This window comes from Macaca fascicularis, chromosome 15, assembly GCF_037993035.2.
Source record: "Macaca fascicularis isolate 582-1 chromosome 15, T2T-MFA8v1.1".
NCBI lineage: Eukaryota > Metazoa > Chordata > Mammalia > Primates > Cercopithecidae > Macaca > Macaca fascicularis.
The window spans coordinates 125,457,778-125,481,306 of NC_088389.1; the positions used below are offsets into that span (position 1 = coordinate 125,457,778).

Consider the following 23,529-nt stretch of genomic DNA (forward strand, 5'->3'; position numbering starts at 1 on the left):
CCAAAACAGAATAGGATGTGCGATGTCATTGTTTTGTATGAGGAATCTAGAGGAAAGAAATTGATAAAAGTGTATGCAATAATTAAAAAATATGAAGAGTATCAATCTCTGATAGAATAATGTAAATGTAGCAAATATTTAAAATAACTAATCTAATAAGAATTAAATTCCCCTACATTTTTGTTCTCCCCTCCCCTCCCCTTCCTTTCCACCTTCTTTCCCCTGTCCCCCTTTCCTCCTTTTTCCCTTTTCCCGAGTACCTGGGATTACCCTTATCCCAAGTAGCTAGGATTACAAGCATCCACCACCAGGCCGGGCTGATTTTTGTATCTTCTAGTAGAAATGGGGTTTCACCATGTTTACCAGGCTGGTCTCCAACTCCTGGCCTCAGGCGATTCGCCCACCTTGGCCTCCCAAAGTGCTGGGATTACAGGTATGAGTCACCATGCCTGGTCCCCATTTTTCATAAAATCAAAATTCTTACATATTCCCCTCCTTAGTTTATAGGTCAGAAGCTACACTGAGTTTCCCAATGTGCCTAGATGTTAGATGTGCCAATTTACATGTACAACAAATGACCTGAAAAGTAGAACATTAATATGACAGAAAATATTTTGCCTGAGGATATTGTTTACTAAAATTTTTATCTGTGCATCTTACTAGTTCTTAGAACTAATAAGTCCAATGGCATTCTATTTTTATGCTTTTTTTTCCCTCAGATTTGTAGCATATGACAATGTGAATATGTTACAAATGTTGAATGATTCAACTGACTACAGGCCAAAGAAAATAGCATCAAGTTATCTATAGCAAAATGCGTTTTGGTTGAAGAAATATGTAGATTTTAAAGAAGTTAATCTTGTTGTCTCTACTAAAAAATACAGAAAACTAGCCGGGCGAGGTGGCGGGCGCCTGTAGTCCCAGCTACTTGGGAGGCTGAGGCAGGAGAATGGCATAAACCCGGGAGGCAGAGCTTGCAGTGAGCTGAGATCCAGCCACTGCACCCCAGCCTGGGCGACAGAGCGAGACTCCATCTCAAAAAGAAAAAAGAAAGAAAAGAAATTAATCTTGTTTACTTATGCAAAGAGTATGCTTCAGCAGCACATGTAACTTTGTTTAATTAAAGTTCATCTAAAATAGGTTGTTAGTACTATGACAGGAAGTGGCATTCAAACAAACAAGATATTCATAAGGATGTTAATATAGATTAGACATGAGAACAAGAAATATTTGGCTGGTCTGACTCTCTCGGGTCACTTTAAAAATTACTTTTTAAATTTTTGAAATTGAGGCATAACTTAAAGTACATTTAAATGCATAAAGTGTGCTGTTTGGTTAATATTTACAGATGTATACACCTGTATTACCAGAGCCCAGATCAAGTTACAGATCATTTCATCACCCCCTTACCATTTGTTAATACTTTTTACTCATTATCTAGGCACCTCCCACCTATCACTGTTCTACTTTCTATCATATTATTTAGGTTGGCTTGTGCTTTTGAACTTCAAGAAGAGTCATACAGTACCAGAATCATACAGAAGCTTTTGTATTCAGCTCCGTTTAGTGAGCATAAGGTTTCTGAGATCCATCTGTGTTGTTGCATGGATTTGTGGCACATTCCTTTCTGTTGCTGAGTAGATTTCAGTTGTACTGTTTGTTTATCCATTCTTTTTAAAATGGACACTTATGGCTTGTTTCCAGTATGGATCTATTAGGAATAAATTTCTACAAACATTCTTTTACATCTCTTTTGGGAGTGGAATTTCAGTATGTGAAACTCTTAAGAAACTGTCAAACTATTTTCAAAAGCCCTTGAACACTCCCATTGGCAATGCATATCAATTCCAGTTGCTTCTTATCCTGGTCAACATTTGATGTTAAAAATCATTAACCATTGGGGAAATAGAAGTTAATATCTTAGAGAGATAATATATTCTCTAGGATGGCTAAAACTAAAGATTGACAACACCTGTGCACTATATTACTCATGGCACCACAAACAACATGTGTTTCAGCATATTTGTATCAGTTTCCTTTGCCCCTGAGGCCCACAGGGGCAATGCAATGGGGCACATATGAATATTACACTCATAGCAGACTTGTATTGCAGCTGAGAAATAATGAGCTTGAGGAATCTACAGTTATAGCAAGTAGTAAGTGAGAAAGCTCTTTGTGTGAAAGAAAATGTAACCTCAGCTCTCAAGGTTACCAGCTGCATAAACAGTCATGAAAAAAATAGTCCGTAAAAGAGCTTTTAGGCCTTTGTAGTCTTAGCACACCCAACAAAACATGTAGGAGTGCAAGCCGCTTAAAGTGGACTGTCTCTCCATACATTATTGTGTATGGATAACATGATCCTATATGGAGATCTTTTAAGAAACCTAGAAATCTAAAAAACACCAACTAATAAGTGAATTTTAGCAAGTTAACAGGATACAAGGTTAATATACAAAAATCAATTCTATTTTTATATACTAGTAACAATCTGATTATCAAATTAAGAAAACAATTTCATTCACAATAGCATTAAAAAATAAAATACTTATATGTAGATCTTACAAAAGGTGTACAGGTCCTGTTCATGGAACACTAGAAAACATAGCTATTAGAAAATAAAGAAGACTCAAATAAATTTAGACACACTCTGTTTATAGATTGGAAGAAACTGGAATTGTCTTAATTGTAGTCATCCTAATTGTCATACTTTGTCGGTGGGAATGTAAATGGTGCCACCACCTTGGAGAATAGTTTGGCAGTTTCTTAAAAAGTAAAAGCATGTACTTACCATATAACCCAGCAATTCCACTCCAAAAAATATATGTCCACTCTGAGACTTAAATGTTCATAGCCGCAGGGCGCGGTGGCTCACGCCTGTAATGCCAGCACTTTGGGAGGGCGAGGCGGGCGGATCACCTGAGGTCAGGAGTTCAAGACCAGCCTGGCCAACATGGTGAAACTCTGTGTCCACTAAAAATACAAAAAGTAGCCGGGCGTGGTGGTGCACGCCAGGAATCCCAGCTACTTGGGAAGCTGAGGCAGGAGAATTGCTTGAACCTGGGAGGTGGAGGTTGCAGTGAGTTGAGATTGCACCACTGAACTCCAGCCTGGGCAAACAGAGCAAGACTCCGTCTTAAATATATGTATATATGAATATATATATTCATAGCAACATTATTCGTGGTAGATGATATGGTTTGGCTGTGTCCCCACTCAAATCTCTTGAATTGTAGCTCTCATAATTCCCACGTGTTGTGGAAGGGACCTGGTGGGGGATAATTGAATCATGGGGGCGGTTTCCCCCATACTGTTCTTGTGGTTGAGAATCAATCTCACAAGGTCTGATAGTTTTGTAAGAGGAAACCCCTTTTGCTTGTCATTCTCTTTTGTTTGCTGCCATGTAAGATATGCTTTTCGCCTTGTGCCATGGTTGTGAGGCCTCCTCAGCCACGTGCAACTGTGAATCCATTAAACCTTTTTTTCTTTATGAATCACCCAGTCTCAGGTATGTCTTTATCAGCAGTGTGAAAATGGACTAATACAGTAGACAAAAACTAGAAGCAACTCAAATGTCCATCAACTACTGAATGGATAACCACAATGTGGCATATTCATTGAACTGGTTGCCATTTAGTAATAAAATTGAAGAAACTACTGATAGGCCATGATTTATTTATGTAGTTAATTGTTACTTAATGTTACATATTATTCTTGAGGAATGCCATCCCACTCCTTTCTAGGATTTTCGTGTCACTCTCTTACAATTGCATTCTTCCTTCTAAAAATGTTGTCGTTTCACTCTTTTCCTGTTCAGATAAATCCCGTGCTATATGTGACAGCTCAGCTGTCTGTAATTTTTGGCAAGAAGGTGAAGTTGAATAGGAAAATTCCTGTTTACCAGAGGCAAACAGGAATCACTCAAGAATAAAGGGACACTGTATTCACCATCATATTGCCAACCTCTGCTCTGGCAAGATGAAGTACATGTCTTTAACATATTCTTCCTGATAAGTATATTTTAAAAGGCACTTTCTATATAAAGCAAACATGAGAGTGAAAAAATGTAGGGAAGACAGAGCATCTAGGAACCTGAAGACTTGAGGAAATTGTAGAGATAGAAAGCAAATTAGTGGTAGCTATGTCTAACTATAGAGGGTAGCGATGAGGAGGATTGTTGTGGTAGTGAAGTGGTTCCCTTTCTTGATTGTGGTGGGGGTTACGGAGCCTAAACATGTCATACAACTAGACAGACATGTCATTTCCTGGTTTTGATGTTGGACTGTAATTTTATAAGATGTAACCATTGGTAGAAAGTAGGTGAAGAGTACACATCACTTCTCGGTACTGTCTTTGCCTATTCATGTGAAGCTATATTTCAGAATAATTTTTTTCTTAAATGACATTTAATTTCTGACTGGCAGTTTAATTTGTGCTTCAAAATGGATTCAAAAGGACTGTGACCAGTGATGAAAATGGTAAAATACAACAGTTGGTCCTATAACCAGCTCTCTGACCTTAAAGTCAGTGTTAAGGGAGGCATTCCAGAACTTCTGTAGGACATGGTGGAGATTTACCTATTTTCTTTCACATTAATTTTTGCCAACTGGATTTTTTTAGGTTGTCATGTTTTTTCCAAAGAATTCAGTGGGACAAACTTTAGCAGAATTCTAATGCCACACATTTTCCCTGATGTGCACTTGCCTCTAAAAAATATTTGTTTGTTAATAGCAACTTAAACATTATTGTAATGTTTAGAGGACATTCCTTTTACATCATATTTTGATACTATCATATTACATGTAATAATTGATAAATGCATGTCTCTTTTCATACAAGGCTTTCACAGCAATTTCATAAACTATAATTAGTTTAACTACATAATATCCTTAGGAAAAATGTAAATATTACCATCTCTTTTTTTTTTTTTAGTAGGAGGTGGGTTAGGGGATTTTGGTTGACTGAGCGGTCAGTCACATACAGATGGGTAATTTGGTATTCACTAAAATAATCACTTCTCAGCATTTCACTCTTGTGTTTCCTTGCATATCAACTGACATTTAATAAGAAAGGAAAATACACGCGTTTAATCACTCCCTGAAGAAAGTAAACACACTACCCGTGGGAAATGGAATACAGTGAGAGGAGCGTAATCAGCCTCAGGGTGCTCTGACTCCATTCCAACCCTCTCCTCATGTGCCCCGTTTGCCCATCACCCATCACTTTTGCCTCGTTGTGTCTGCTCACCAGGTGAAGATAATGGCTTCTTTGCCTGCTCAAGTGATATTTTGAGGTGATATGTCTTATCAAATAATTTATTGGATGTATGAAAAATGCACAGTGATGGTTTTATTAAATTATGCAGTTAGTTTCCGAGATGAATGGAACTACACCTACCCAAAATTCAAGATGTAGTGGAGATAAGGGAGAAGGTTATGGGCTGAGTCATTTAACCATTAGGGCCGTTTCTGATATTTTCTGTGAGGGCCAAGTGGAGTTGTCAGTGGAGTGCATGTGAGTTTCCACCAATGGCCAGTGGAGCAAGAGCCTGCAAGAGGGAACACTCCCCCAACTTCTGGGGTGATAAAGGATTTCTCACTGTCCCACCAGCCTGCAGAGTAGGTTTCACCATTTTGTTAACTGTTCCAGCTGAACATTTCTTACTGACCTCCGATTTCATCTAAGGTGAGCTCCTGCTCACACCTCTCCCTGCAAGGTTCGTATCTCTTTAGATTTTAGGCCAGGTGATTGTTCTGCAAGCTGGACTTTCCAATGCATTTGTAAAAGATCATGAACCTGGAAGGCGGAGGTTGCAGTGAGCTGAGATTGCACCGCTGATCTCCAGCCTGGGCTGGAGTTTGTTAATAAGGGAAGAAATGAGGCTCCTTATAGCTTTCTACTTCCTGGGGCAGAAGCCAGAAGCTCCATCCCATAGATTTTGATAAGTTGTACTTTTGTTTTCATTGAGCTTGAAATACTTGCTAATTTCTCTTTTAGTTTCTTCTTTGATTCATTGGTTATGAAGTATGTGTTATTAGTTTCCTAATATTCCTGGATTTTTCAGAGAAGTCACTATTGTTTTCTTATTTTAATCTATTGTATATCACAGAGATATACTTTACATGATTTAAATGATTTTAACTTTGTTGAAACTTGTTTAATGACTTGTTTAATGGTCTATTTTGGTAAAAGTTCCAAATGAACATGTTCTTCTGTTAGGTGGAGCATTCCACAAATATCAATGAATCATATAGGTTGATAGTGATAATTAATACTTCTGAATCCCTATTTTCTGTCTTCTTGTGCAATCAGTTACCAAGACGGGGTACTAGAATCTCCTGTAATTGTAGATTTATTTATTTCATTCAGTTTTACTAGGTTTCATTTCATGTATTTTGAAACCCTGTTATTAAGTGTTTGCACGTTCAGGATTATGTCCTCAGATGAAAGTACATCTTAATCATTGGGAAATAATTTTCTTTGCCTTTTACAATTTTTGCACTGAAATCTACTTTGTTTAATGGAGTCATTCCAGCTTTTTTTTGACTAGTGTTAGTATAACATATGTTTTTCCATGTGTTTACACTTAGGCTATTGGAGCCCTTTTTATTTAAAGTATGTTTCCTGTAGGCAACATATAGGTGGACCTTGCTTTCTCATCTAATCTGACCATCATTGCCATTTAATAGGAGTGTTTGTACTACTTACCTTTAATATGATTGTTTATACGATTAATTTTAAGTCTAACACCTACTATTTGTTTTTTGTTTATTCTACGTCCATTTTCAAAGGTACTAGGGAGTGTAGATGCATTTTGTAAGATAATACATTTTATAAATTGTTATGTACACTCTGAGATTTTAACCATAATTGCAATTCTTTTTTTATGAACACATTTTTGGTAGGCTGAATGTTCTTTCTGCATCGACCTGCTAAGGTTGAGGGAAATACTGCTGAAATAGAACACGTACACAAAGACAGATTGTGAGGGAGGGGTTCTGTATTTTTTACTTTAAAACAACATAGTTGGAAAAAGACTGTAGTACCTGATTCTATATCTGTGTAGTTAGACCTTTTTTTTCTAAATGAAATTAGACCTCAGTTAAATGTCTGAATTCCCCTCTGCAAAAAGGCAGACCTACTGACAAAAAGCATAGCTGTTTAAAGCCTATAAATCTTAGAAGTAGAATGACGGAGTTTATTTAAAGCCAGCTTCACTTCTCTTCCCTATAAATACACATAATCTCACTGGAGTGTAGGAGCTGTGACAGTCCCTACCTCACGTCTCACCCCTGGTAATACCTGAAATTTTTAATGTGAATTAAAATGCAATTCGATAAGGAAAAAAAACAAACATATCCAGATAAAATGACATTTGAAACAATTTGTTATCTTAGTGGGAAGTGTCTCGTGGGGACAAGGTTGATTTAACTATGTGTTTGCTTGATATATAGAAGCCTCTAATAGTGGCTGGCTTGGAACATTTACTTTGTTTACTTATATTTTGTGCCTTGGTACTCATCAAATGTTGAGGAAGGAATAAGATTATGGTGATATGATGATAATCATAGTGATGATGATGATGATGATGATTTACCTGTGCATGATTTCCCCTGTGAACAAAGTCAATACATTCTCTGTGACAGTGCTGCCACTTATGACTAGATACTATAGTCATGGGAATTTTTATTGTTGTTAGTCAGAAACAAGCCTCCAGCTGTGGGGTTTCTACTTTTCTTTCAGAGCCCCAGACCCAGACAGCGAAATGTAACTTTGACCTGAGGTAAATGTAGAATTATAACAGATATAACTGTATAAAATAGACACATAATCATGCCAAATTATTTGTAACCAAAAAGTACTAAGTGATTGACAAATCATGTGAATATATTCATGGACAGGGATAACAATGAAACATAAGCTGATTTTAAAAATATCTTTCCTTGTGTTTTAATTAGTGATTTTATTTTCTCATCTGTAAGGTGGATACGATAAAGACAACCCACTGAATGCTTTTAGAAATAAAAAATGATAATATACGTGAAAATATCTGGTAGAATTCTGAGCATACAGTATATGCTTCAGTTTCTCACTTCCCCCTTTTCCCTTGTTTTCCATTACGAAATAAGTGGCAAAACTAATAATTTCCTCAGAACTTGAAAACTTAAAAATGGATAAAATGGTATGTAAGGTAAATTCTATGTTGTGTGAACATTCAGGGACAAAGCAGTTTGCACAGCTCAGCATCTTCACTGCCTTCACAGCCTTTATGAAAACCAATTACCCTTTAAAAAATAACATCCACTGCCTCAAGCCATATAAAGTGTAAGAGAAAGTTTCCGTTGCTCAGCATATTTTAATCTCCAGTAATGAAACGTGTGTGTCAGAACATATATTACGAATGGAGGGGTTGAGGTTTTCGTAATTCACAGGATCTGTGGGGTAGAATTGTGACACTTTAACTCAGGTGCAGTGTCTTGTCAGAGGCAGGGAAAGGAGGAGGGTGAAGTGGAGAAGAAACGTTTGTGATGGGGGAGAGGCTGAGCTTAGAGAACATAACTGCTTCCCCTGTTTTGTGTACAAAGTTTTGGTGACCATAGACCAGAAGGGACTATGAAAAGACACTTCCAGGTTGAAAAGGAGTCAGTATATATATAATCTTAACGAATAGAAGACTTTCATTTGTTTTAAAGAAAACAAAAATTGACTGTGGCATCACATTTGAATAATAATTTAGTTACAAAGTGCTTTAGTGTCAGTTATCCCATTGCCTTTGTTACAGTCTTGTGAGGTGATTTATATGACTTAGTGCTCCCCTCCCCACTTTATGCTTTTCTTTTTTAAACAAAGGACGACATTTTTGTCTCAGAAAGGTTGAGTGACTGGACAATTACCACACGCTAGTTGAGGGTGGAGTCAGGCAACCTCCTTTCTCTATTACCCATAGTGGCCTTCTATACCAACCTTCAAAGATGCCTTGAACAAAGGCACACAGTCCAGTGCTATCCAGAAGTGTACAGGTCAGTTACGTTGTTCCCACCGTTTCCACTCAGCATTTAATTAAATTGTGTGCACATCAGCTTACCCTTAAAACCCAGCTGGGATTGCAGATTTCCTGAGGCTACAACATCCTGATGAAATTCTTTGCTAATGCCAAAATTTCATTACTTTATCAGTAATGGCTGAAGATATAGTTTATTTGCATTTGAATATTACTTCATCAAAGGTAAAATCAAGTTACTGAAATGAGTCATCTGTTAGCAGAAGTGCAACTGTGAACACCAACAACTAACAAACAGTGAGGGATGCAGAGAAGAGGGATGGCCAGCGGCTCCCGCCTCCTCTATTGGGAACGCACCATCCCAGGGTAGCACACCAGAACCGTGTTGACTCATTTTCCTCCTTGGGCTTCTCCACATGTGTTCTCATAGTAATTACTTTTCTAAACCTGGAATGAGAGGGAGTGAAAATACCAAAGAAAGGTTATGAAATACAAGCTGAAGAAGATGCCCTTCATGCTGACTAACCAAGAGGAGGGGAAGAACCAAAAATATTGAATAGTTCCTCAAAAGTTTCAGCTCTGTGTATAAAATTCCCAATGTACCACATCCAGCCTAAGATGATGGGTTGGCTATTAGCATCTCCTTCACCTTCTCCCAGGTCTTTTAGAGCAACCATAAAATAGGCTGGGCCCAGTGACTCATGCCTGTTCCCAGCCCTTTGGGAGGCCGAGCTGGGCAGGAGACCAAGTCCATCCTGGCCAACATGGTGAAACTCCGTCTTTACTAAAAATACAAAAATTAGCCGGGTGTGGTGGCACGTACCTGTAATCCCAGCTACTCGGGTGGCCGAGGCAGGAGAATTGCTTGAACCAGGGAGTCGGAGGTTGCAGTGAGCAGAGATCTTGCCACTGCACTCCAGGCTGGTGACAGAGTGAGACTCTTGTCTCAAAAAACAACCCCATAAAAGGATAATAAGAAAAACAGAAAAGGATGCACAGTTTCAGTAGTGTTGTACCTAGGACTATTGCCTGCTAGTTAGACCAACCCCGAAAGGATCTCCCACCAATTAAATTTTACATAGTCTTAGGAGAGAACAATAGATCTGGTAGAGTCAACAGGAAGGACCAGTAGAGAAAACCCCACTGGCACTGCACCGTCAACCCTCTGAAACCCCGGCCTTGCCTGACCAGGAGTAGGAGAGGTTGCCCTGCTGCACAGGGGCTGCTTCCTTAGGCAGCCAGACCTGCTCACTCCCAAACTTCTTTACATCTGTTTTACATTTATTTGAGAACCACCACATCCCATGATTATCATCAAAATAATATGATAAAAATATTTAATCGCACAGGTTCTGGATCCAAAGCTTGTGGGCCACTTGCTAGATGCATAAACATAGGTCAGCGGCCCACCATCCATACAGAGGGTAGTAATGAGGCCTTGTCTTTTAAAGGTACATTAGGAATTAAATGCAAAATTTATTTAAAGGGAACTCTTTGCCTGACCCAGAGTTCTCAAATGCTCAATAAATATTCATTGTTAAATTGAGTGATTATAGAAGTGGGTAGGTGGAATTCTGTCACATTCTGAAAAGTTAAGTTGGAAGGAATGAGCAGAGAGGAGAAACTGTGGAAGCAGTTTCCACTGAGGACTGAAGAAGTCCGTGCACTGTCTCTGGCAGGGGCTCACATAAATATTACCATAGATCATCCAAGAGTAAATCTTGCCCGATCCAGGAAACCATGTTGCATGAGTGGAGGATGCCCCTGGTCTATAGCAGAACATTCAACTTTGAACAAGAGCTGTGTCCACCTCCTAGCTCTCTGGCTTAAGAAAGATAACGGAATGTTTTAGTGTCAATCAGATGCACAATGTTGGTTACCAGTAATCTTCCATCCTGTCTACTAGATCAGATTCTTGACTCTTCAGGTCAAAACATGGAACAATAAGAAGCAAAACAAAAATAATATATATATATGTGTGTGTGTGTGTACATACATATATATATATATAAAAAATACAGACTTAAGAGGTGCTTATCGTACATTCAGAGGAAAAAATATTTTTGAACAAAGATTCACTACAAAAATATCTTAGAATCTGACTTCTAACAATCTATAAACTTGGGAATCATAAGGAAACAGTAGTTAAGTGTGGTCCTCCATTCAAATAGATGCCTAATATTTATATTTATTATTTAAATATGAATGTTATTTAAATACAAATATTTGTATTTCTCAACACTTCCCCATAATAACTTATGTTAAAGTATAATGTCCTCACTTATTTGTTTTTACTCCTAGCTGTATTCTAGTAATATCAAACATTTTTGGACATGTACTAAAGTACTAAAGACTTTACAAATGAGGACATAATGATAAAACCCCCCAATAATAAAATACACAGTATAAGTCAATGAATAATATTGAACCGTCTAGAACTTCAGACTTTCTATCAGAGCCTTCAGGTAAGTGGCAGCAGCAGGGAGTTAAAAGTGTGCTGACTCCTCGACTTGGGAATTGTTTATAGAGAGTACTCTCTTTTTCTAGACATTGGTTATTAAAGAAGCTGTGGTTCTGGAGTGTCCCCTAATTCTATTAAACTAGAAAAATAACAAACATCAATAAAACATCAGTGGGCATTCCTATGTTTTTGTTTCAGACGTAGCATTGGTCAGCACAAAAAGAGCAGATTTTCTGCTGTGCGCGCATCTTCTTCAATACCTGACAGTCTCCTTCTCCTTGTCCAAGATGGACGAGCACTGTGTGAGGCTTGCCCCGGTTTCCCGGCAGTACTGCCAGAGAGAGCCGAGTGTACCAGAACCTGCTTATGACTCCCCTTGACCATTTGCCACTCCGTACCTTTTTGTACGTTTTTTAACCAGTGTCTCCTCCACACCCCAGTTCCTCGTAACCATCACTCTCCTCTGTACCTCTGTGAATTAACTTTTTAAAATTCCACATGTAAGTGGGATTGCCTCACAAAGCACTCTATATTTGAATTGTTCTTTAACACATCCATTTCTCCTATGAGACTGTAAGCACTTTGAGTGCAAGGTCAATATATTAACCGTCTTTGTTTTATTAATGCTTAATACTGTACTTCCTACTACTGGAATTGAGTCTCTTGTGTTGGGAAAAGGCAAATCTTGCACAAGGGCTATGAAATACACTAGTTCCAAAAATGGACAGGAATGCTGTATTAGCCACCTGCATTAAACAAACATTTTCTCCGCTCAGTAGGACACCTGCATTCTGGAATGTCAGGGTCATCTAGCTAAATTTGAACACAGTCTAGGGTTCATCCAGCCACCTGTAATTCTTCTATTTTTTCTACTGTAAATCGATTATTTTCTTAATATATATTCATAATTGTATCATTTTCTAATCTAGTAACAGCTGTGTTAAATAACTTCTTCCTCTACCATTTTCCCACTTTTTCTGTTTCAAAAAAGGAGCTGGTGGCTGGACCCCACTTGTGTCAAATAAATACCAGTGGCTGCAAATTGACCTTGGAGAGAGAATGGAGGTCACTGCTGTGGCCACCCAAGGAGGATATGGGAGCTCTGACTGGGTGACCAGCTACCTCCTGATGTTCAGTGATGGTGGGAGAAACTGGAAGCAGTATCGCCGAGAAGAAAGCATCTGGGTATGTTTTCTAATAATAATGATTGCCACCTATTGCTGCAAACCTATTAGAAAAACAGAATTTTAAGAGTTACTTTGAAAAAAAATGTTCTAAGTGAAAGTAAGATACCTATTTCATTGAAAGCATTGAAAGACAATCTTGTATTTAATACCATTAGTGTGGAAGTTAAAAAATAATACAAATCATACATAATTTATTTTTTCTTGGTTTGCTTAATGAAGTAATTTAACATTGCCTCTGCATTATTTTAAAGTGGTAGGTTGAATTCATTTATCTTCTCTGATTTGATCTGATATTTTTGAAAGACACTGAAATTTCAAAATGTAATCAATGAGCAGTTTCTGTATGTATGACAAGTACAGGAACACAGACTTTGAACTTGAATAATCGTGTGTCCTTTATGAAGTGGCCAGATTTAGTTTTTCTTGTTTTGTTTTGTTTCGTTTTTGAGATGGAGTTTCACTCTTATTGCCCAGGCTAGAGTGCAGTGGCACGATCTTGGCTTACTGCAACCTCCGCCTCCTAGGTTCAAGCACTTCTCCGGCCTCAGCCTCCTGAATAGCTGGGACTACAGACGTGCACCACCACACTTGGCTAATTTTTTTTTTTTGTATTTTGAGTAGAGACGGGGTTTTGCCATGTTGGCCAGGCTGGTCTCGAACTCCTGAGCTCAGGTCATCCACCTATCTTGGCCTCCCAAAGTGCTGGGATTACAGGAGTGAGTAAATAGACTACAGATCTCTGTGAGATTCTCTGGATTCTGTAAATATCCTCATAACAGTGACATTATTTCTGTTTCTGATTATATGTCAGTGCCTCTTTGGACGGGGTTAGTCACTTTTTGTTTAACTTTTGTAGCTACTTGGGAGGCTGAGGTAGGAGAATCACTTGAACCCGGGAGGCAGAGGTTGTAGTGAGCCGAGATCGCGCCATTGCACTCCAGCCTGGGCAAAAAAGAGAGAAACTCCGTCTCAATAATAATAATAGTTATTATTATTATTTATTATATAGTGTTTGGAAGTAACCTGTATCTGTTTAAAATCTTGCTCTGCATTGATTAATAATGTTTAAAATGTTGTGGACAGTTTCCCTGTAAAAGAGATGCTGTAAGAGAAAACTCTAATATAGAGTCTGTGTCGTATTTGTAATTTGGCTCTTTCTTCCTCCTAAAAAAAAATACATCAATGATGGAGGTACCGTCAGCATTTTTGTTATCCAGTTAAACAGCTCAGAGGGAAGCCATAGCCAAGGCAACGCCATCTGCCAATTTCGCTTACTCTGAAAGGTTACTAGCCTGCAGGGAAAGAGCGTAAAGGTTAAGGTTCTTACTAATCCAGAACACTTAAAATAACAGATGTCAACTCTCATGATCTTACCACGTGTAGGAACGTGTTGAGCTTCACAGGAACAAGTGATTTACTTTCCTGGTGCCCCCTCACAGTGTGAGCTTCCTTTCACGGTCGCTGTGCTTTCAGCCTTTCATCCCTGCATCTCTATTCTGGGTTGACTTGTGGTTTCCAAAAACGTATGTTGGAATCATAACTCCCAATACCTCAGAATGTGACCTTAATTGGATATAAGGTTTTTAAAAAGGTAATCAAGTTAAAATGTAGTCAGGAGGGTTGACCCTAATCTAATATGACTGGTGTCCTCATCAGGAAGGACCTTTGGACGCAGAGACAGACGTACACACAGGGAACACAGTGCAAGGGCACATAGGGAAGCAGCCCTGTGAGGAGGGAGGATTGGAATAATGCATGGACAAGCCACAGAACACCGGAGGCACCAGCAGCTAGGAGATGGGCGTGGAACAGATCCCTCCCTAGAGCCTCCAGAGGCAGCATGGCCTGCAGACACCTTGCTCTTGGACGTGTGGCATCCATCACTTTAGCTACCTAGTTTGTGACACTTGGTTACAGCAGTTCTGGAAAACTAGCTCAGCCTCTAAAGCCTAACCGTGCCTAACAGGAGTAGGACATCAGGAAATGTTTCCTGAATGAATGAGTGAAATTCATCCTCTCCCAGGATGCCCTTTTTGAACAACCACACCGAAAATGGTCCTTCCTGGCTCTGCACATCTCTAGGACTTGTTTTGGACTAAAGCAATGATATGCAGTGCTATGAGGGTTCAGGACTCAGCCTTCTACTGTTTTGAGCTAAAAGGTTTTTGGGGATAGGGCTTTATCTTTGCATCTCCTTCATCCTGCATCACTGTGACTGGCAAATTGTAACCATTTAACAGCTTCATTTCCTACTCTATGACTAACTATACAGAATTTGCATGGTGAAAAAAATGTTAACGCTACTGACAAGAGAACCCACAAAACAAACCAGAGATGGTTCTCGTGAGTGTTTAGTTATGAGACACAGACCCGAAGAGACTTGAGAATGACAGGCCTTGGAGAAAGCATTACCATGTGGGTTGCTGGAAAATAATTCAGGAGATTTTTCAGAAAGCAGAAATAATACAAACAAAAGCATGGATAATGGATGGGATACACAAAAAACAGTGAGGTGTAAGATGTGAAATGGCTGTTCAGACTGAGAGAGAGAGAATATGGGGAATTTGCTGAAAGTTTTAAAATTGCAAAGAGAGAGGCTGTCAAGTTTGGATTATAAAAATGTAGATATTTGAGTTTCTTTTTTAAAAAAAACTTTTACTTTTTGTGGGTACATAGTAGGTGTATACGTTTATGGGATTCAAGAGGTACTTTGATACAAGCATGTAGTGCGTAATAATCACATCATATAAAATGGGAGATCCATCCCCTCAAGTATTTATCCTTTGTGTTACAGATAATCCAATTATACACTTTTAGTTATTTTTAAATGTACAGTTAAATTATTATTGACTATAGTCACCTTGTGCTATCAAATACTAGGTCTTATTCATTCTTACTATTTTTTTGTACCCAATAACTATCTCCACCTCCTCCCCAGCCCCCACGCCCCTTCCCTGCCACTGGTAACCATCTTGATTTGCGTTTCTTGAACTGCTACATCAGCACCTCAGGGACATATTCTCCATTCGTTCATTCATTCATTCATTCATTCATTCATTCTTTTAGTAAATAAGCAAATAATTATGGTAGAGGTTAGTAATACACTCTTGGGAAATGTGAGTTGAGTCATAATTATCATATTCTTCACTAGGCATGTCCCTTCTGTCTAGTATTTTTCCTATCAAAGCTACTTTTCTAGAAATAAAGTTCACTAATTGATTGTCTCTTAAAAAGATGGGCTGATATTGGCTGTCCTCCAGTCTTATCATTGCTGCCTTAACAATAAATTACATCTCTTATTAGAGTTTCTGCCCTTTACCAAGGCATTAATTTTAGATATGAATGGATGATATTAAAATAACTTAAGATTTATTTTTGATACCTAAAATATTAATACCCTTGATTAATGAAAATTATGTTTTTATAAGGTTATTATCTTTCCTAGCACATTAGTATCTTTATTATTATTATCTTTTCCTGACCACAGCTACCTCCCCTGCCCTCAGGGTCATTGTATTAACCTTCCTGTACCAGGAGAACAGAATGCATTTCCAGCTCTCTCCTAGGGATAGTGTTGCTTCTGCTTTTATGTTAAGGACACATTAAAAATTCATTCTGCAGCCTTATGTATTTCTTGGATGCTCTTCTTCTATCTTTTTATGGCTTTTTTTTTTTTTGGTCTGGGTTTACCATTGTCTATGCTAATGTTTTCTATTATTAAAGATCCACAGTTGCTTATCTGCAATTTTTAATTCTAAAAGCAAAGTTATTAAAATGGCGAACCCCAAGCAGACACAAATTTATTTAGCAGCAAAACCTGAATGTACTGACTTTGGGGCTATTTGAATTTTTTAGTTACTCTGCTTAATGTGAATATTCATATGTTTTATTGCAAAAATAGTAACGTGATTACTAGTCACTAATATCTGGTGTATACACAGTATGACCTTTCTAGTATATGAAATGAATCTGAATCTAAAGCAAATCTGATACCACGGCTTTCGATAAGAGATTGTGCAGCTGTCGTATCAATCACTGACATTTGATTATCTGAATAGATTAATATATTAGTCCACATTCGTACTAATTACATGCTTCACATTGACTGCTTCAAGGGCTGGACTGAGTTTGTGTTGAGAAATACCCAAGAAAACTAGAAATAACTGCCAGATTTATGGAATCTTCAGAGTAGTAAAAGCCCCGTTCAAAAGAGAGAATCCCTGTTACTTAAAACAGGACTACATGAATCTTTTCTGAGTAGCAGAACAAGCTTCATTATGTATTATACTTTCAGTTAACAAAATGTATTTCAGGACACAGACTCACTTGAAGTGAATAATCTCATCTGCTACATCATTTTAAAAGATGCCATTACTCAAACAAGGTCAAAAGAATAAACAACAGAAGAAAAGAGGGAAGATAAAAGATAATTTTCTGGGAGAACCATACACTATTTTTTTTTGTAGTAGCAGTAATATGAATTGCCTTAAAAAACCACCTGACCTAATAAGAACAAATGTTCTTACCGCAGTGGAAGAGGGGAGCATTCTGTAAGCAGACATGGCCAGCCCAGCCGAGAGAGCCCCCCTTTGCTGACTTCCTCCACGAACATGGGCGCCTACAGTGCCACCCAAGTGCCAGAGCAGGAGTGAGTCCCGGCAGTGCGTACCAGCTCCTAGTCCTGCTGTAGCAATGACTACAAGCTGAAACGACACCTCTGCTGTTGGCTTAAAACAACACAAATGTATTACTTACAGTTTTGGAAGTGAAGAGTCCAAAGTTGGTCTCACCAGGCCAAAATCAAGGTGTCAGTAGGGCTGTGTTCTTTCTGGAGGCACTAGGGGAATAAAATGTCACTGGCCCCTCCAGCTTCTAGAAGGCACCTACACTCCTTGGTCCATGAGCCTTTTCCTGTATCTTCAAAGGCAGCCAGTACAAACTAAATCCTGTTCTTATTGAATCACTTTGACCCAACACACCTTCCTCCCTCTTCCACTTTTAAGGAAACCTGTGATTACATTGGGCTCACCTGGAGAATCCAGGGCACTCTCATTATTTCCAGCTCAACTGATTGGCATCTTTAATTCCCATCTGCAACGTTAGTTATCCTTGCCATGTAACACAACATATTCACAGCTTCCAGGAGTTAGACATAGGCATCTTTGGGGACCATTATTCTGCTGATTACAAAATGCATCAGGTTCAAATATTTAGCAGGCTAGAGTTAACACCTTCCTTATTACTATCACAAAATGTAGAAAAGCAGTGAATAAATCATCGGGAAGTTTGCAGCTTATTTGGCTGTCTCCACAACTGCCTTTCATGCCTAGAATGTTTCTAAAAGGAGAGTCTCTCCCAGTTATCTACACCCATCCTGCCCTTGTAAAGTCACCTGGAAAACTGCAGCTATTTTTCAGAAATCCCTGTTTCCATTATACAGATATTCTGTGCGAAAGTGTTCTTTTGGTCTGACTTATTCTAATAAATGCTCCCATTTAACATGCATGTACGTAACCCAGCAAATTACCTTCTTCGCAGGATATTAAAGTTAGTGTGTTCTGTGCTGTATGTATCTGTGCGTGTATTATGTTTGAACCAGAATATACAATCTATCAAGGAGCTCATTCTTTATCCTTTTCCTGCATTTTCTTATAAACTATTTGGCTCATTAAAAAAAAAAAAAAAAAACAAATATTCTGAATCAAAACGGAGAGAAAAGATATTTGGAAATCCAGCCTAACCATGCTAGAAAAATGTCCCGGAATCATGCTGAGAGATTATACCATAATATTCTGCTAATCATAGTCCCAGATTAGCAATCACTGACTAGCCACTTTCCCTCATGTCGATTTTTCAGTTATTTCTGAAAGAATAAAGAATTAAATCTGCAAGGAAATATAGAACTTTTTAATTCATTGTGAAATTTTCTTCTGGTTGGGATTAGATGTATTCAGGTTATTATCCATCCCTGACACAGGTTTCAAGTTCCCCTCTGAGCACCAGACTTCATTTCTTTTGGATGTCAAATAGACATGTCCAAAACCAAATTTATTATCTCCACATCCTTCCCATCACCAAACCTATCGCCCCTGGGCTTCCACCTCTCAGTAAATATCACAGCATTTACCAGCTGTTGGCTTGAGCCAATATGCCTGGAGTTACCAATGACTTCCATTCCTTCACACTCCACAGTCAGTCCATAGGCATATCCTGTCGACTCAGTCTTTCAACAGATCGTGTCAGTCACAACTTCAGAGTATATGTGGAGTCTGATGACTTTTCCTCACCTCTGTTATTACCATGACAGCCCATTGCCCACTGTCTCTCACCTGGACCATTGCCACAGCTTCACATCCCATCTCACTTCTGCCTTTGCAACTAGCTTCCAATTTAAATCTATATAATTTTATTTTCTTTAATTTTTGCTGTAAATTGCCACGTAGTTTATGCACCATATGAAGTGTAGTCGTTTTCAATAAAGAACTGACCTTATTTAGATAAAAAGAAAGAAGCAACTTCGACCACATTCTCTGTCTGTGGCTTCAAATATTTTGTGCTATGTTGTCCTAGTTGCTCTTTAAAAATGTCAGGCAAAATCCATCCTTTGTACTAGCTATTCAGTATCTCTGAAATTTTCTCCTAGATAACTTAGATAGCATAGATAGCTTCCTCAATTCGTTTCTTGAGTAAATTATCTCTTCCTGATAGAATTCTTCTAGATAACCTAACCCCTAATGTGCGTAGAACACACACACACAGACACGCATGCACCCAGCTCCCACTGCCCTCCCACCCTACCCTCCTCCAGCCTGTGTCTTCCTGGTTTTGTGTTTCCTTATGGAAGTCATTATGTCCTGTTCCCATGTATGGAATTTTGGTTTTTTTTTCTGTCTCTTCTCACCAGGAAGGTTTTACGCAAAGAAAGAAAATGTTCTCTGAATAATATTATTGGACTTCGTTTTTTAAAATTTTCTGACAAAGAGCATACATTTTGCTATAATTGAATTCTTGTTTCACTGGTCTTTATCAGTGTTGAGAATTTGAGATCCAAAATGTAGAACCAGTCTAACTGGGAAATCTAAAAAATGTCTACCAGCTGTCATGGGTCGTTTTGGGGCAGTGGACAAAGTGCATTAGTAGATCTCCCATGGCCTGTGTATATTTGTCCCGAATTGTTTTATTTTCCGGGCCTGACTGGAGCAAATGTGAATGGAATTAATGAAGGAGGCAGAAGGAAGATCAGAGGTTGGAGATCTGCCGATCCCCACTGAGCCCAGAGGCGGCAGCTGTCTGGACTGGTTCGGTACCTGCTATGAGAGAGCAGGAAAGGATGGCAGACACTGCAGTTAACACAGAGACAGAAACATTCTCAGTCTGAGTGTGTGTGTTGCATGCCAGACACACAGTTGTCAACTGTGGGGAAAGGGAGGCTGAGGGCATGGCTGGGTAGCTACCAAGCCATGAGCCAGCGATGGGCATCGGCACAGTGAGTCAGAGGAAGAGCAGGTCTGGAGGACACGTCAGCCCTGCTGCCAGGTGTGGTGTCAGCCCAAACAGCTGCCCCTCTGAGTCCACAGGTGGTCAGCGGATATCTAGTCTCAGTCGGCCTTCATTCTGCCTCTGGCTGTCATGGCCCCTGGGTTACTGAAATCATGGCTTGTTTCCTTCTGTATCTCTCCATCTTCATGTACAGCTTCCCTTCATCCAACATGAAGTCAGGCAAATTGTCTTTGTAAGGCAGACTACACATTAGCAGAGGCAAGTGCACACACAGAACACTCAGGAAGTTAGAGAAGATTCTTTAGTTCCTTGAAGCAAAAGGGCTTTTCCTGACTAGGAAGCAAAAAGGAAACATTGTTTCTAAACTTGAAGCTAATGCCATCTACCATTTCTGAAGAGCTCTGTGTGCATCAGGCTGCATGCTCTGGGTTTCCAGCACTCCCACATTGAATTATTTCACAATTCCTGTAAGGGTTACGGTTTCCAAGAAGGTAAGGAAACAGTCTCTGGCGGTGAAAGGGCTCTTTTTCACCTTGTTTCCTAACTCCATTTCTACAGTAGCAAAGGAATAAGAGACTTAGTGATGCATTTGTCCTTATGAAACATTCTCAGTTAAGTCTAATATATATATATATCTATATATCTAATATATATTAAATAATATATAAATATATATATATGCATATATATACACGCATACACACACATAAATGATCCTCCTGCAAAGCAAAATGTAATATATATATATGTATACACATAATATAGATAAAGATATATAGATATAAAATCCATCTGAAAAGCAAAGTGTAGGGAAAAAAGAAGAACAAAAAATCCTGCTAGGATGTGGTGTCAGTTGAATAGGAAACATTTCTTCATGTGGATTTAGAGTTGAGCAGAGGAGTAGCCCAAGCTTTAGAAGTTTGTTTGAGATGGATCTGTACTAGCCAGGAATGTCACATTAAGTGACACCTCTGCAAACGGATCTTTCTCATACTCGCAGGCCTTCTTCTTCATAAACTAAGGGTCAGCATGGTATATTGCCAGCTTCACAAATTACTCAGAAGATTTGAGTTTCAGCTGTAGGATGAAAAGAGTTCAGGGACTGGATGTGGGTGATGGTTGAACAACAATGTGAATATATTTAATGCCACTGAACTGTACACTTAAAGTGGTTAAACTGGTAGATTTTATGGGATATATATTTTACTACAATGAAAATATATTTTAAAAGGTATCCTATGAGTTATTTAAATAGTCAGTGGGCTATATTAGTAGTGCATAATCTACACAGCCTTGTGTTACTTCTTCTCTCTGATTTTAATTGGGTCTGATTATTGGTAATATTGGTAATATTTGAGCAACTTGCTTTTAACTGTAGGCTTTTGAAAAATCAATTTTTTTGGATTCTTAAATATTTTAGTAAGTGGAAATGTCCTTTTTATGGGAGCCTGTGCTGGGGCTTCACAGTCACAGAGTTACCTTTGAGAACAAGAATCAGTTATAAACTATGTAAAGCTGGGTAATCTAACTTCTCAAAGTTCTAGCTTTCTCATTTATAGAATTTTAATTGGGTCCGAGTTTTAATAATAAAACCTGTATTCTGAAGGTTTTATTGTATTTTTCAGAATAATAAGACTCCTAAGGTTAATGTTTTTAGTCTGATGTTACTGATCCAGTCCCGTTAGTGTGTGGAAGGAGCCTTCTGTGGTATGATGCCAACTAGGAACACAGAGGTACCACCTGTCAGGAAGGATTGAAGCCATGGTTGCAGTGACTGAGCGAGGTGCCAGTACTCTAAGCTCCACGGGCAAACACATGGCGTTGAAAAACAGCAGAAAAGACTTTAACATGTATTCATGTTAGATTACATGGATAACTGCCTGGGAATTTTATAGAGTATCCAAAATAGCAACTGTGGGTGTTATCAAATGATTAAATGTGGAAGTGAAGTACAATAACCATACTCTTTAAATAGAAGCCCTTCCAGCTCTGTATCCCAGTTTGTGCCCTTAATCTGGTGACAACATCTTTGAAAGCACTTGTGATGATATGAAGAATAACGGGCCTGATCCAGAATCTAATTGATTTATTCCACGGTAGTGGTTCTGTTTTGTCAGGGGTTCTGTCGTTTTGTCAAACTTAAAATCAGTATAGCAGTTCCGTATCATTTTGTTGTTGTAATAGTGAAAATCCTCAGCGATTTCTTTAAGCTGCTGTCTTTTAAGAGAACCTCTACCGAAAGGGACCCTATCAGTGAAAGTCTGGTTTACCCGCCAAATCCTCAGATATCTCATCTCTCTAGTTCCCCATTGGCTGTGAGTCATTTGACCTTCTGAAACAGCTACCCTAGAATTGTACAGATGTCTTAAAAGGTATTTAGCTTTCATTTTTAAATCAGTGACATTGACAAATCCGAGAAGTGTGCTGGTCTAAGCAGTTTTTTTTCAAGCAGTATCCTCTGTTTTACTTCTGTCCCAGATACTGATAGCTAAGGGTGTTTTTCTACACTGAAACTGTGGCTGTAGTGATAAATTATCTCAATAGGAAGCATAACCTTCTATATAATTAGTGAAAGTTTTGCTTGAACAGAAGTGAATATTCTAGTTTCTGATGAACATTCATTAGATAATGGTTTTCTTGTTTGGAGAGTATATCTCTGTAGAAAATTCCTGTGAGCTGCTTTTTTTTCCTTTCATTGTGATCATGTTTGTTTGTTTGTTTTTCTCTTTCATCTTTACTGATTGTTCTATTTTAGGTAATATTTGAGCAACTTTCTTTTAACTGTAGGCTTTTGAAACATCAATTTTTTTGGATTCTTAAATATTATAGTAAATGGAAATGCCCTTTTTATGGGAGCTTGTGCTGGGGCTTCACAGTCACACGGAGTTACCTTTGAGAACAAGAATCAGCTATAAACTATGTAAAGTTGGGTAATTTAACTTCTCAAAGTTCTAGCTTTCTCATTTATAAAATGAGCATAATTGTGTGAGGAAAAATAAGATTATCCACCTAATGAGCTTAACTGTGCTTGGCAGATAATAAGCTCTCATAAGACCTTTGTGGTTATATTTTTTCTTCTTATCTCTGTTGCAGCACTGTTCTATTATTGAAAACTTTTTCTGTCAAGCAGTATGGTCTGTTATTTTTTCATATAGTTTTGTTCACTTATAGCATACTATGTCAGTTTTCATAAACAAGATTGTATCTATATAGATACATGTAATATAACATGAATATGTGTATCAAACACTATAAAATTTAAATTTATACATATACAAGGATGCTTATAAAATGACTCATATTGACTATGTTTCTTCAAATTGATGAGTTTCTAGAAGGCAAAATAAAAATATCTAGTAGGAAAAGCAAAAGAAAATTTTGTT

General features: G+C 38.3%; 1 protein-coding gene across 6 annotated transcripts in view; it reads left to right on the forward strand.

Moving 5' to 3' along the window:
- Positions 1–23,529, forward strand: part of LOC102147301 (contactin-associated protein-like 3) — a 235,753-nt gene that overhangs the window by 47,745 nt on the left and 164,479 nt on the right. For all 6 annotated transcript variants that reach the window (XM_065530846.2, XM_045372905.3, XM_065530847.2 and 3 more), the window contains exon 3: positions 12,451–12,644. In XM_065530846.2, the coding sequence (XP_065386918.1) occupies positions 12,451–12,644 (194 nt within the window). The remainder of the gene's footprint in view (positions 1–12,450; positions 12,645–23,529) is intronic.